Raw genomic sequence first — 15,371 nt, 5'->3', positions numbered from 1 at the left:
CAACCTAAAATCGTAATGTAAACCAGGCCTGAGTTAGAAAGAAAAAGCCAGTTTCAGGGAACTGAAAAGCAGGGAAGGGAAGCAAAGTATTTATTGTTTAGAATGCACACTGAAAGAATTTAAAAGGAATTCCTCATGATTCTGCCTTCAGAAACTAGCTGTGTGATTTTTTTTTGAAACAAAAGAAAGCTAATTAGTGCTTGGTTATTTCCTGATCAAAGCCAGGAGTCAAATAGAGAGTTATCATCTCTGGAGGATGTTGCTAGTACCAATCTTCAGGAAAAAGAGAATCCACTTAACTGTCCCCTGAGTGTACAGCTTGGTCATTTTTGCTTTGAAACCTTTGGCACAGACTTTTTCTGTCTAATTACCTCTAGTCCTAGTTCTGATGTGATTTTTTTTACGACCCCCTAGTTGCTTGAGACATTATATTTCACATTCCGCTTGTTTTTTGCTGTATAATATACAATCTGAAATTAAATTGTAAGTATTTTACTGTGCTTAGGTGTGGTTTTTTTTTAGAGCTATAACCAAAAGATGATTTTTTTTCCCCAAAGGGATTCCTCAATACTTATTATAAATGTTTCTTACATATTGGTTCTTTATACATTAAGGTTTCAAATAAGCATATAATTGCTCTTTCTCATAGTATAAAACATTCTCTTTTTAGCATTTTCCTACTATTCTAAAACTGTGTTTTGTCTAAATTCAATTGCCATAAAAATGCATTTACCATTAGCGTCCTTGAACCATGCTGGGCTTGGGAATTATTTTGTCAGTCCTCACTTTTTTTTGAAGAATGCCTAAAGATAGTAAGTGCTTTGCTCCCGAGTTGCAAAATTCAGAGCCAGTAAGGCATGCTGATGGCTATCATTCTTTCTGTCTTTCACTTTGGTGAGTCCACAATTAAATTGCTGTATTGAATGCTATGGCTAGTTGAACTGCTTCTCTTATCCTGTGATTGCTCTCCCTCTTACTAGCTCACTCCCAATACTCCCCTTTTTAAGTTTCCATTTTGGTGGTGCTGCTCTACATGTCTCAGATCTCTGCCTTAGGAAATTGCATGAAAGTTCAGTAACTGGAACCCCTTAACATTTGAGAACAGAAGAGAGGATCTGATGTTTCCTTGGCTTTTGTGGTGTTCTTCGGATTCCTAGAGATGGTTTACCCTCAATTCTTTTGAATTTGTATAACTTTGTGACCTTTGGTATGTCTGCTTTACGTCAAAGTAACTGTTGGTATTTTATATGTTGGGGCTGCTCTCATACAGACTAATTCTTGATATTGGAATGTGTTTTTTCTTTCTAAAACACCAGAAATGCAATTTGTGGTTAAGTTCTGTCTGTGTTCCTTTGCTCTCACCTGTTTATTACTCCAGAATGCTTATTATTTCAGACTCATTAGAGCTAGAAATCCTTTGCATGTACACCTTTGGGTGCTCTCACTGTGTCACGTTCTCTGTTGCACATACTACCTATAATTGTGTGCTAACATGTCCTTGTGAAACTCTTCATTCTATCTACATTTGTTTTGAAGTATGTGGTCTAGTCTAGCGTGTGCTGAAGCTTTGAATTGGAAGAAATTGAAATGGGTTGGGTGACATAGAAAGGACCCTGTGAATTGCTTTCTGGATTAGAATGGAGGCTGTTTAACTAGGCCTTGGCTGTTGCCATCTGTTAACTTCAATATTTACAAGCTGGCAGATGTGGACAAGAGCAGACTTGATGGAAATGCTTCACAAATGTGTGTGCCATACTTGCACAGGGGCCATGCTAATTTCTGTGTTGTACCAATTTTAAAATATATGCTGCTGAGCTGTAATTGCTGAACCTTGAAGTCCCTATAAGCTGATCAGAAAAGCTTTTTATTTTTCCACAACTTTTTTCTAATATTCTACCTCCCATCCATTTCTTTATTCAAACTGCCTTCCTTACCAAAAGATGCCTGTTATCCTTGCTGCAGTCCTCCTTGTATGTGTGCTTAGATATCTTTTCCCCTAAACCTGACTTTTGTCTTTGCTTCACATCTATGCTCCTTAACTACTTCACTGCTTGTACTTAAGTGCATTGGTTCTTTTTTTCTATCTTTTGACCCTCAACGTGTAAGTAAGGGATTAGGCCTTACCTGTGTTACATCTCTCACAGTCAGTGATTACAGAGGAAGCTGTATTTTAAAGGATTTATTTTAAAGATCCACCTATGAAAGGCTAGTTAGCAGCTGCAGCCATTGCTTTAAACACCTGTTTTCCTTGCCATTGTGTGCTTGTACGCCCGGAGAGGCCAGAGAGTCAACAGCCCATGCTGATAAAAGTATGCTTCAAAATTGCCTGGTATCTCTGAGCTCCGCTGTGTAGCCTAACTAGTTTTATAGCAAAACTGAGATGTACAGGTGTTCAAATACTTGACTGGAATTAGCATGGAGCCAGTTTATGAATGTAGCATTCAGACTTTGGAGTAGTGCTATGTTTAATTTTGAATTTATCACCATTATTGTAACTATGATTAAAGATCTAGACTTGGATTCCTTCAGATCGTTCCTTCTCATTTAATTAGATTATATTAAATGTTATAGTGGCACTGCCAGAGCAACTAGATCATCAGTGTAAAAAGCATCTTTTGATATTTTGGATATTTTTAATTTTGAAACTATTGGGGTATGGAAAGTTAACTGCTGCACATACACCATTTTCTTTTTTATTCCAGATTTCTTCTTCTGTTGAGTTGTTCTGACAGACACACTAAACATCTGGACTTTGATGTTTTGTGTGACAGTCTTATCCACTAATTAACTTCATTAATTTTGCAATTAGTGAAGTAAATTAGTGGGTAAAATGCCATATAAAACATCAGTTTGCCTTTTTAATTATAGATTGTATAAAAAAAAATCATCACAACCTTGGATTATTTAACTCAATCCAAGTAGCCCAGACAGGACCATGTGATATGAAATAGCTTTGTACTGTGGCTTTCCTAGCTTTTTATGCTTAAAAACTACTGAGACAGTCCATCTGAGTTCTAAGAATCTAGCCACAGAGAAAAAGGAAGCGAACACTGATTCAGTCCAGCTGAGTGGGAGTTAAGGTGCTGATTGGGTAAACAGAGGGAGTGACTAGAGTTGTGGGCAATGGAAGGTGAAAATATGCAATAAGTTTACTTAAGCCTTGTCTGTACTAGAAAGAAAATACCTGGATAGGTATTCCAGCAAATCCTCCTAGTGTAGATACGTTTTGATTCCCCCCCCCCACTCCTACCCAACATAGCTATGCTTGCAAAAGCCTTGGTGTAGACACAGTTATACCAACAAACACAGTCCTTTTGCCAATACGGCTAAATTCATTCAGGGAACTAATATAAACTACCCTGTCAAAAGAATAATTCTGTGGTATAGGAGGAATATAGATATAGCTATACTGGCAAACACTTTCTTGTGTAGGCAAGGCCATAGACCTCAGTGAATTAAGAGACCTCTTTCATCTAAGAAGCACTAGCTAAGCTATAGAATGGCCACTGAAAATATAAAGGCAGTTTGATTGGAACAGTTCTGCCTAAAGTCTGTAAGGATAACACATACATGAAAGGCAGGTTGGCTTGAATTTTGAAGAAGATAGGAGGGCTTAACTGAAATCAAACAGCAGACTGAGTTCTTGAGGGAAATCATTGAAGCAAGATTCAATAGAATGAGTGGAAAATGCTCTGGACTGAGACCTTGGGTGGGTTAATGGTGGAGAGGATGAAAGAGTTTTACATCAGAGGGGAGTGGAAGTAACTGGAAGGCAGAAGGAAAAACATGTTCAGATACCACTTAAGGGCTCTCTTTTTAACAAGACTCAGTCCATGTGTACATGGCAAACTTTGGTCAATGCATGTTACGGTGGCATAAAATTGCCACGGTATGTTGCTTGTGTGAGTGCATACTTTGCTTCTTGCATCAGCACGGTGTCTACTCACCAGGAGTGCTTGTGTCAATGAAAAGTGTGATGCACCATGGGTAGGTATCCTAGCATGCTACCTGCCACTGTTCAGGGCACTTGTGGGATGTTTTGGCAATGCACAGTGGGGCAGAAATGAGTTTCTCGGGGGTGACTGGGAGCAAGGGGTCAAGTTCCCAGCGTGCAAATGCATCTTTATCCCATAATTTTCACACCTTTTTTAAAAAACATACCATAAACCCCCCAGCCCGCCTCACTGTCTGCCATCTCTGACAGAAGCATGGAGCCTCCACAGCTTTGCACTGTTGTCCTTGGCATTGCAAACAAAGGATGCACAATCCTCTAGTACATGCAGAGCCATGAGAGGAACTGAATCAGCAGGAATACAACTGTAATGGAGCATAGCAAGAACCAATTTGTGATTGTTGGTGGCATTGATGAAGCAGCTGCAGATGGTGAAGCACTGTTTCTGGGCCCAAGAATGGAGCATTGACTGGTGGGATTGCATTGTAATGTTTGGGATGACGAACTGTGGCTGCAGAACTTTTGATGCACAAGGCCACATTTGTGGATCTGTCTGTCAGGCTTGCCCCAGCCCTCTAGTGCCGACGCACTAAAATAAGAGCTGCACTGACAGTGGAGAATCAAGTCATAATATCACTGTTGAAACTTGCAAGCACAAGAATGCTTCTGGTCAATGGGAAATCATTTTGGAGTTGGTAAATCCACTGTGGGGGCTGTTGTCATGCAAGTGTGCAGGGCCATTAATTGTCTCCTCTTACACAGGATTGTGACTTTTGGCAATGTGCAGGACAAAGTGGAAGGATTTGCAGCAGTGAGGTTCCTGAACTGGGGTGGGGTTTTAGACAGCACGCATACCCCTTTTTTGGCAACAGAGCACCTTGCCACAGAGTGCATCAACTGCAAGGGCTACATTCATGTCCATTTTACCTACACATACAGCAGCCGTGGCGCTCTCAGGTCAGTATATGTGAAGCTGTGATTATGCTTAATGTCCCCCAGGGTGGAGTGGCAGGGGTAGGGATGTGGACCCTGATGCCACATGAAATGTTCAGCGGAGTGTAGGGAGGTGCTATAATAGAGTTCTCCATAGACTGCAAAGAGGCAAGATTGTGTTTGTTAAACCAGTAGGTCCACAAGAGTCTGCAGTATCTGTGTTTGCTGCTAGAGAAGCCCCATTATGTCTTGGTGCAACTCCCTCTCCTCTTCCTGCTGGGACTGCCTCCTGTCCATTCTTTCCTTCTCCAGGCTGTCTGCAGCGTTTACTCTCCAAGCCCTTTGTTCAGTCTGATGCAGCACTGGCTTGCAGGATCTCATTGAACATGTCATCCCGAGTCCACTTCTTTCTCCTCTTTATCTGGCTCAGGCATTCCCAGGTGTAGAGCGGAAACCCCGCTAGGCCATCACAGCAGCAGCTGCAGGTAAAACACCCAAAGGCATCATTGTCTGTGAAGTCACAACAGAAAGTGAAAGTTAAGACTCAGAATTCCCTTCCCTTGCTCCCCTGAGATTTTAAACAAGATGTGCTTCTTGACACTTCTGCAGAGTGCTTGTGCATGATGCCATTCACAGCATGAGCCATGGGGAGTATCGCCTGCCAGAGATTAAGGAAATAGGGAGGGAATTTCTTGGTTGCATGGAACTGAGGATAGGGCAGTGGAACTGAATACTGGCACCATTTTCCACAGGCAGGGATGATTTTAGCTGATATCTCCTCCTGAGGGTAACAAAGGCACAGAGAGCACAGCTGCTGCTGACCTTCCAAAGCCACCCGGCCCATATGCTGCTGCTAGCTTGTTTATTGCGATAGTGCCTACTGAAGTTACCGCCGAGTCATGTGGGAAGGTGCCCTACCATGAAGGAGAAATAAGGTGGCCATCCCTAGAAACCTTTTGGGAGAGGATTGCAGAGTACTTCATGAAAGTTTCATGGAGATTTCTCAGGAGGGTTCACCCCTGTATACATAAACTTCTCCTCATGCCCCTCCCTTGCCACAGGGAAATGAAAAAAAGAAAACCCTCTCTCTCTTTTTGGTACCGCTACCTCTTGTAGTACTAGTAAATTAATGAAACAGTCGAAAGCTGTAGAATAGCATCGTTACATCACTGTAATTGAGTAGTATATAATTATATTTCCCAAGTTCCTTCCCCTGCATCAGGCTCACGTGTGCTCAGCTGCAGGGACTGACTGGACCCTGGTGGAGTCTGAGACAGGTCCTGGCTTGTGGCATAGCAAAAACCCACCCCCCCCATCCTCCTCCTTGTCATGGCTGTTCATGTCAGGAGTCTTTGGCTTGGGCTCCTCAGAGGTATTCATTGTTGTCTGCGGCTTGGTGATGGGGTTTCGGCCCAGTATGGTATGCAGCTCTTTGTAAAGCGGTAGACCTGCAGCTTATCACCCGGTCGACTGTTGGCCTCCTTGGCCTTCTGGTATGCCTGATACAGTTCCTTTGCTTTCGTGTTGCACTGCTACTTGTCCCTGTAGTACCTTCTCCTGCATCTCCTGTGTAACCTGCATGTAGATGTCCACATCTCTATGGCTGGTCCATAGCTGTGCTTGCACAGCTGCTTGTCATAGGCCCAGGGGATCCAATATCTCTTGTCTACTCCAAGCTGGAACACGTCTGGAGTATGTAGCTGTCTTGTTCTCTGGGAGCCCTGGGCAGTGCAGTTCACAATTGTGACTAGATTGGTCAGTGTAGGCCATTGTGGGACAGCTGCTGGAGGACTGTTAGGTTCAACATAAGTAACTCAGTGTCTACACTCGCACTGTGTCGCCATCAGCACATCGACCATAGCTCAACACCGCTTAGGGCAGTGGTGTTACTGTGTCGCTGTAATGGGGCATTTACATAGGTGGGAGACACATTTAAGTGCAGAACATGTGCAACTAGGTCGATGCACGCTTATGTCGACCTAACCTTGGAGTGTAAGTCCGGGCCTGAAAGGGATCAATAGAGAAATGATCCTGGGCACTCAAAATGTGAGAGAGAAAGGCAAGTAATCTTGACCAATAGCTTGATAGTCCAGAACCTGGCCCCAAGCATCTGTCTCAGAGTATGTCTATACGACCCACTGGATTGGTGAGCAGCGATCGATCCAGCGGGGGTTAATTTATCACGTCTAGTCTAGTGTAAATTCCAGCCCTAGTAAACGTACCCATCTTAACTCTGATCAAGCTAGTGTGCTACAAATAGATCAAAATAGTGTGCTGACTGCCCCCCCCCCCCACAAAATAAGTGAAGAGCAATGTTGGAAAATACTAGTTTTGAATCTTTCATTGGCAAGGAGAGTTGCTAGAGAGTTTGGCCTTGGGACTTCTGTGGAAAGTAAAGCCCAGGAGCTCAGAGGCTTAGCTGCTAAGCTTTTTCAGGCAGAGAGAATTTTCTTGTGATTGGTACTCCATTCTGTCTGGCATAAGGTTAGAAGTAGTGCAGCGCTGTACTGCATTTGGTACCCCTAAAGAGGACTGGAAGCTGGTCCAACTTTTAACCCAAGTCAGTAACCAGCCAAGTCTGGGTATGGGCAGTCTTAACTCAGACTTTTGTAGGAGTTACAATACTTCAGTTGCTCCATATTGCTGATTTCACATCTCCCTTAAAGAATTAAAAGGACCAAACCAAACACTGGAGTGAGTCTGAATCCTAACATTGGCTTTTGTGTTTCACTGACCTAAGTGTGAGCGTCAGTTAATGAGCTAGAATTCCTCTGAAGTCATTTTCCTGTGATGCATCCATTTTTATTGTTTCGCTCTGAACAGACTTTATAACAGCAATCATGTCATTCAGATAATTATATCATCATTGAGCTTAGCAATGAACATCCTTGGCTTTTACTGCAGTTTGTGTAACACTTCAGGATGGTCAATTATCTCCATAATTCCCACTTTGTTAGGAGTTATTGTTTTAATTATTTCACTTAAAATACATCCTTTTATTAGTGTTATAGAGTTACAGCAGTTAATGGTCACAATCACAAATGCTTCAAGAGTTACCAGTTTTGTATGGGAGGGTTTGGGGGTCCTATCATCTCTAGTCCATTATTTCTAACAGTGGTTTCATTTAATTATCACTTAATTTTTATCCAAGCAAGGTTAGCCATCCGAGAGAGCTAGCTGATAGCAGTCTGAACTATAGGGTTTGGGAAAGGTTCGATAGCCCTTGTGCTTGATCTTACTAGATTGTTTTTCTTCCTTTGTCTTTATTTCTTTGTCCTATGTGAGCCATTTATGGTAATACAAGTAATTTTCATTGGAAGTTGAGGTTTAAAAGGTTATAGTAATTCTTGGATTTTTCAAGTAACTTGAAGTATTAATTATTACAAGTAGACCGCACATTAATGTTTGCACTGCTGCTTGTGTGATATTTATGGTTTTATAGCATTCTTTATGATCAATTAATTTGTGCATGGTCCGGAGATATTTCAGGCTGTCTGGCACCTACATTCCACTGTGACTGGCATCATATAAATATCAGAGAATACGCTACCTCATGAAATTCCTGAATAGTATTGGTCTCGTTGTGTAGTGTTGCTCAGCACTGTACAAAACATAGTGGGAAACACAGTGGCCCGTATTTTACAGTCTTGTGCTAAAGATCCAACACTGTATTTGATGTAGTGCTTCTTAAATGAACTAAATGTGCATATCAAACTGCTGAGCCTTGCTGTTCTTATATCTGTTCAGTAGGTTTGCGTCACCATTTTGCATGTATGAAAAATGAAAATACAGTGCCTTTTTGCTAAAAGAAAAATTAAAACAGCTACTATCACCAAAGAATGTATTTCCCCACATCTTGTTCAATTATTACATGTGAACAAACTCAATACTGCTTAGCGGGAAAATGCTTGGTTTTCTAGTAGATTAAAAGTTTATTGAAGAAAACTGCAGTGTGAAAAGATTTTCTTTCTCTATAAATTTTAATAGTTATTAGGAGGAGGATTCTGGGCCATTAAGTTACAGTCTGCCAAGACATAATGCTAAATCACTTAATTTCTCTAAGCAGCAACCCTGTTCCATCTTCTTTAAAGGAAGCTGTTAGAAGAGCCTTGATGTTTTAATCAAAAAACAGAGCGAAGTCTGACAGCTAAACTGTGCTTTGATGGAGGTTTTTGTGTGCAGTCCTTTAGTCATGGAATCTCCCACAGGATCCCTAGGTGTAGACTCAGGAAACACTTGTACAGATGCCAATGTCACTTGTAGACATCTGATGCACAACCACAGTTACATCTAGATAGTTGTCAGTCGTTTGGCTGAACAGGCCATGGCAGTTGTGCCATTTTGTATATGGGACAATTTTAGGTTTGCCAGCACCATTACAAAATCTCTGCTTAAAATCTGAACTGAGACTCCATGCAGAAGATCAGAGTTAGGCTGCTATTTCTTGCATCTCACTCTTGAAGTCTAGCCTTGTAGTCCTCTCAGCAACTGGCCCAAAGCCAAGCCTTCATTCCTCTCCAAAACCTATGGGGTAGGAATTAAAATGAAGGGTTAGGGGTGTGGGGGAAAGTGAACTGTACCAGCTCAGAAGCTTTTTTTTATCTCTAGGTTGTCAGTTCAAATCCAGCCCAGCTCTTAACAGCTTGTTGTAACTGAAGATCCAATTACTCTTTCAGCAGAAGCAATACTAGCCCCTGTGTGTTCTAGTTGCAGAACTGCATTCTGCCTACTTAAACCCTTTGTCCCTCTTAGTTTCAATTGGAAAGTTATTCTTCATTTTCTCTCCTAAAAAGTGTCAAGCTTCACGCTATACCCAAGAATGTGATTGAAACCTTAACTTGTAACCTCATACTCTTGAGCTTCAGCCCAGCACCCAAATCTGGAACAGTTAAATAGCCTTAAAGCAGCCTTACAAAATTATACTCACCCAATCACACATGCAAATTACAGGGATTTTATTTGGGATTCATGGAAAAGTAAAATCAATTTCTGTCTTCCCTTTTCTCGTCATGATGTAAAGGCCAAATGAAACTTTGTACTTTGGCTGGGAAATGTTCGTGGCAGTTTAAGAAGTAAGGCAATGTCTACGCTGTGGACCCTGTGCCAGCATAGCTCCCTAATGTAGGTGCAGCCTAAGCTGACAGAAGATGATGTTCTTTTGTAGGAATGCCACATCCTCAAATGACATAAGCTACATAGACAGAAGCACTCTTCCACTGACACAGTTGTCTACACATGGGGGTTGTCGGTATAGCTACATCGGTCATGGATGAGGGTTTTTTCTTGCCCCTTTTGAAGTAGCTATGCTGATATAACTTTTAAGTGTAGACCAAGCCTAAGTGTACTGTAATACTTAAAACATACAATCTACTCATAATCTTGTTTTAATATGCAGAAAAGCCTGAATTAGGATAAAAACATAAGGATAATAATGGCTGTTTGCAGACAAGTCATATTATACTAATTCAGAAAATTCACTAACTGCGCAGGCTTTCCTGTTCACAGAACTCTAAATTTAATCTTCACAAATGTGGTGATCAATGTGAAGAAAATGCGTGGGCTTGGGAAGGATGTGTGTTCTCATTTTTACACATATAATCCAATAACTGAAATTTGCATTGTGTGATCTCTAGTAGTATCTACATAGCTGGATTTTTCATGAAAGAAACAAAACTAAACCTTCTCTTGTTGACAATACAAGTTTGTGTCTATCAGTACTATTGCTTACATCATGTTAGTGCTTATCTGCGTACTACTAGCCAAAAAGTTCCATTGCATGGCGCTGCCTAGCATTTTTCCACTTTATTATCAAGTCTGATTGGACTTTAAAGCAACTACGCCATTAAACAGTATGCACTGCCCCAGTGCCCAATATGGTGATCATCCTTTAAGTGCTGGTGATAATTAACTACTTTATCATTCTAATAGGGAGCTCTAAATTATAATTTTATTGAGCAGCAAAATCAAGATTAAAATATCTGCAGTACCAAGGTTAACTATATTGAGAAAAATGAAAGCGTGTGGTATCTAATTCATGAAAATAAATATTCATGAAAATAAATATTTCTGTTTAAATAAGTGCAGTAGTTTACTCTGATTCTTTAGACATCATTCTAATTGCAGCTTAGTGATGATGATTTTCTCCTTTTAAAACAAATTGCTTTCTATACAGTGAAGTTAAACTATAATGAATTTAACTCAAATTATAAACACAACATTTTGGGTTAGTTCAACAACATGAAGTTTTCAGATTTGGGTCCGACCAATCTGAAACTAAAAATTTCATAGACATTTTTCCATAGAAAATTTCAGATTTGCATTTTTTATTGGAAAACCATTGACAGAAAATTTATGGCCAACTCTAATATGGGGAATTTTGGTCAGGCATGGCAAGAAGACTTAAACCCTTTGGCAGTGACTGCATCAGGCTTTTTTGCTAAAAATTCTCCACTATTATCAGTGGTGTAGTTCCACAATTGCTCATTTGTGAGTGCTCATGTAGAGACAACTTCAGGAAACCTAGCACAAGTGCTTGTTAACTGGTCAATATAGTGATATTTATAATCCCAGTGACAGCCAGTATCTTGTTTATACCAGTGCTCCAACCATTGCTAGCACTAGTAGAGCTGAATCAGTGTTTGAAATGGTGGGAAATATTAGAGAAATACATTTAAGGTAGACCTCAGTGTTCAGGAATAGGGAAAGCATTCTCTAATATGACTAGAGCATCCACAGCGACCTTCTGTGGTTAAGTATTTTTTTATCCTTATCAAAATTTAATGGTCTAATACAGCAGCTTTCAAACTTCATTGTACCATAACCCCCTTCCTACACGACACTTGGCCCCAGCAAGTCTAACGCCAGCTTTGGTGACCCCATTAAAATGGGATTGTGACCTACTTTGGGGTCCTGACCCACAGTTTGAGAACCCCTGGTTTAATAAACTGAAAAGAAAATTCAGCAATAAAGAAAAAACTTTTTAAAAATATAATTAATTTCTGGGCTTGAACTCCATTTTTGTACAAGCATTAAAATAAATGTCGAACTTTGAGAGGAGGACGCTTAAAAAATCAATGTTATCTGGGACATAATACAAAGTTAAACAAAAACTGGGCACAGTGCCCAAGGGGGGGAAAAATCCCTTAAAGAATAGACCAAAAATCTTACGTTTGTTTTGGTTTTTTTAGAGAAAATAGGTGGGCAAATAGTCCTCAAGTGCTGGCTCAACAGAAACATTTATTTTCCTCCTCATTCCTTTCAGCTCCAATTCTGCAAAACACTTTAGCACATGGTTAACTTTAACTCAAGTGCTTTTCAGGATCAAAGCCAGAGTGCTTAGCACCTGGCAGGATCAAGCCCATAAAAAATGAATCGACCTGGCTGTGTCACTTTATATCCTTTTTTCTATTTCACGATATAGACTGTCTCAATCAAGTTCTGGGAATACACTGAGTTAATTTGTGTTCTTTCCTGCTTGTAACAGCAAAATAAAGTCATAGGAAGTTAATACTGTACATCAATAGAGAGTTAATAATTTTCCTATCCCACCCAATCCTCCTTTTCCCTTAAATGTAGAATGTCATGCTCTAGTAGGTGACTGTCACAGTTACAGGTCTGGCTGCACCTTTGTATCCTCTTTCTGGTCTCTGAGTGCACCCCCTCAACTGTTGTGCCTTTATACATTTATGTATCTGAGGGGAAACGTGAAATTCCACCTCACTACTTGTCCAGACCCTGGACTACAATACACCTGTAGGATCAACTGAACTTGGGCACCTGCAATTCTCTCCTTCAGGAGTCTGTGACCAATGGTATATAGTGACAAAACAGCCTTCTGAAAACCAAAAGTACTCTTTGTTTTAACAGTAGGAACAAAGCATTAGAGAGAAGATTTTAAAACAGTCTACACATATGTCTGTCTATCTTCCTTAAAGAGAGACAAGGTAGGTGAAGTAATAAGATAAGTGGATCCCATGAAAAATATTGCTTTGCCTACCTTGCCCCTTTCATATCCTGGGACAACACAGCTGAAACAGACTGCAAATATCTTTCCTAAAGGCTTAGCATCCCCTGGCGGTAACTTAAGCAGGCCTACCTTCTTCAGACACCCCCAGCACCCACCCTTGAGCCTGCATCTCAGCTTGGTTTCCCCAAACAATTATCCCTTCTCTCTTGAGAGAGTCCCTTTTAAACCTTGCAATAGTTCCTTTGTTCTTTTGTGTTTCTGAGCTTTGACCCTTCTGGTCAAAACCAGTCCTGTAGGTTGGCTAGAGCTAGAGGTAAAATCATCAAAGCCAGTATAGGTCTGGCATTCTTCCTTAACTTTCAAATATTTGCTGAGGGGTGGCTTATCTTGAGCCATTCTTTTCCTTCCTCCTTGTTTTTCTTGGTAGCCTTCTATATATTTGTAAAGTAAACATCCCAATAACCATGGCAAAAAATAGTATTCTTCAATTAAGACGTAGCAGTTGTGTGTCATTTTGGACCTCAACTATTAGTGCTTCAGTAATTGATCATTTATACAGAAGTATCTACCAATTATTTCATTCAAAGTGTCAATATAAATCTTATTAGTTAGCTATCATTGATTAAAGCTGTAACTGTTATCCATTAGAAGACCTCAAAACCACCACCACCACCACCTTCAGGTTGTCTGTTGAAAGTCATCAGAAATGAGATTGTGTAAATGTGTGGTCACATTTCCTTCTCTCCCCTCTAATTTCAGAGCTCTTCTGTGTCTCCATCAGCCAGCTTCAGAACAGCAGAGAAGCATAGGAACTCGACAGATTACTCTTCAGATTGCAAAAAGCAGAAAACAGAAGAGAAAGAAATGGCAGCTCGTTATGTGAGTAAAACATTTACATGGTGTATTGCCAACCTAAGTGTTTTCTGCAGTTGAAGCAACCATATCATGTTTTTTTGTTTTTCTGTTTTTTTTTTTAAACTTGGACCAAATAGGAACGGGCCCTGAGCATAAATGTGAGTTGTAGGAGTCCAGCACCTAGTAATATCTGGCCCTATAAGAATACAGAGCATCTGCAAGGTAGTGTAGCTCATTGACTGGGAGTCAGAAGACCTGAGCTTTATCTGAATCCTTTCTGGGTGACCTTGGACAAGTCACTTCATCTCTCCATGCCTCAATTTCCCCATCTGTAAAACGAGGATAATGAAATGTAAAGCACTTCTTATCTATAATGTAAAACCTAGGTGGTATTTATTATTAGCAGCTTAAATGAGACCAAAGAAATAGGAAATATTGAATAATATATTACTAGATATTTTTGCTTTTTAAAGAGACAATCTTTTTGGATATTTTTTAAGAATTTTGACTTATCATTGCAGGACAGTGATGGTGAAAAGAGTGATGATAACTTGGTGGTTGATGTTTCCAATGAGGTATGTTATACTGCTTCCTGTACCTTAAAATAATTGAGGGTCTCTCTCAAATCTCAGCGTAGGTCAGATGTATACCTTCACAAAGGGGCTTGTAATTGCTAAAGAAATCCAGCTTCGTCTTTTTATCAGTTCTAAAATAGTATTTATATCAGTAACACTTCTTCAGAAGAGCTTTTCTCTGCAGTTTATATAGTTAAAAAAATAAAATCTTACCTCACCCATCTTAAAGCAGATAGGGCAGTGATATTTATGGTGCCTGTGTTCTGTTCCTGCTTTGCCACTGATCTTCTGTGTGACCTTGCACAAGATAATTAGCCTTCTGTGTGCCCTCAGTTTCCCCACCTGTAACATGAGGAATGTAATTAACTACTTTGATGTCCCAAGCATTATCGTTGTTTTTATATGGCACTTAGTTAACAACATACAATATTAACTGTTACTTGTGTTTTTGTTTTGTTATACATATGGATTTTAAAATCGTATGAGCCAAATCAGTTCTGGTGAAGTGATGCTTCACGTTTTATTTAGAGATCTTCCCCAGAAGTCTGAATTACTGGGGATAGGTGCTTTGTGCTGCTAGAAGATGTTAAACTAACCCGTGTTGTTCTTTTATAGGATCCTTCTTCCCCTCGAGGGAGCCCAGCACATTCTCCAAGAGAGAATGGCTTGGACAAGACCCGACTGCTTAAGAAAGATGCACCAATTAGCCCAGCCTCTATTGCATCTTCTAGCAGTACTCCTTCCTCAAAATCCAAAGAACTTAGCCTTGTAAGTGATTTTGAACACTCCTGACCTGAGAGAGTACACAGATGGATGTGCACATCCACCAGATCATATCTGAATTTCTAATGGGATCTGTAAACTTCACATTGAATATAAAGTTCCCTTAATTTCTACTTTAAAGATATGCAGCAAAATGGTGGTTGAAAAGCCCAGAGGCCTTTTTGGGATTAGAAGGGTTTATTAAACTACCAATGTAAAAAGATAATGGACGTGCCTGTGTTGTGGTAATTTTTCATGTGGGGAAGGAGAGAAACATGTCATTCTGAGGATAAAGGAAAAAAAAGTACATGTAGGTTCCTTGACAAAT

At 40.2% G+C, this 15,371-nt stretch overlaps 1 protein-coding gene and 1 non-coding gene across 9 annotated transcripts in view; one reads left to right on the top strand and one right to left on the bottom strand.

Annotated features, from left to right (window-relative positions):
• TLE4 (TLE family member 4, transcriptional corepressor) overlaps window positions 1-15,371 on the top strand; it is a 116,368-nt gene that overhangs the window by 87,998 nt on the left and 12,999 nt on the right. For all 8 annotated transcript variants that reach the window (XM_030566364.1, XM_030566363.1, XM_030566360.1 and 5 more), the window contains 3 exons: window positions 13,611-13,730; window positions 14,228-14,281; window positions 14,897-15,049. In XM_030566364.1, coding sequence (XP_030422224.1) covers window positions 13,611-13,730; window positions 14,228-14,281; window positions 14,897-15,049 — 327 coding nt within the window. The remainder of the gene's footprint in view (window positions 1-13,610; window positions 13,731-14,227; window positions 14,282-14,896; window positions 15,050-15,371) is intronic.
• On the bottom strand, window positions 1,720-1,821 carry LOC115654121. Its single transcript, XR_004001105.1, has one exon. It is a non-coding gene; the product is annotated as a U6 spliceosomal RNA (small nuclear RNA).

The sequence above is a fragment of the Gopherus evgoodei genome, chromosome 6, assembly GCF_007399415.2.
Source record: "Gopherus evgoodei ecotype Sinaloan lineage chromosome 6, rGopEvg1_v1.p, whole genome shotgun sequence".
Taxonomy (NCBI): Eukaryota; Metazoa; Chordata; order Testudines; family Testudinidae; genus Gopherus; species Gopherus evgoodei.
The sequence above is the reverse complement of the archived record's forward strand: the minus strand, read 5'-3'. Positions and strand labels throughout refer to the sequence as shown.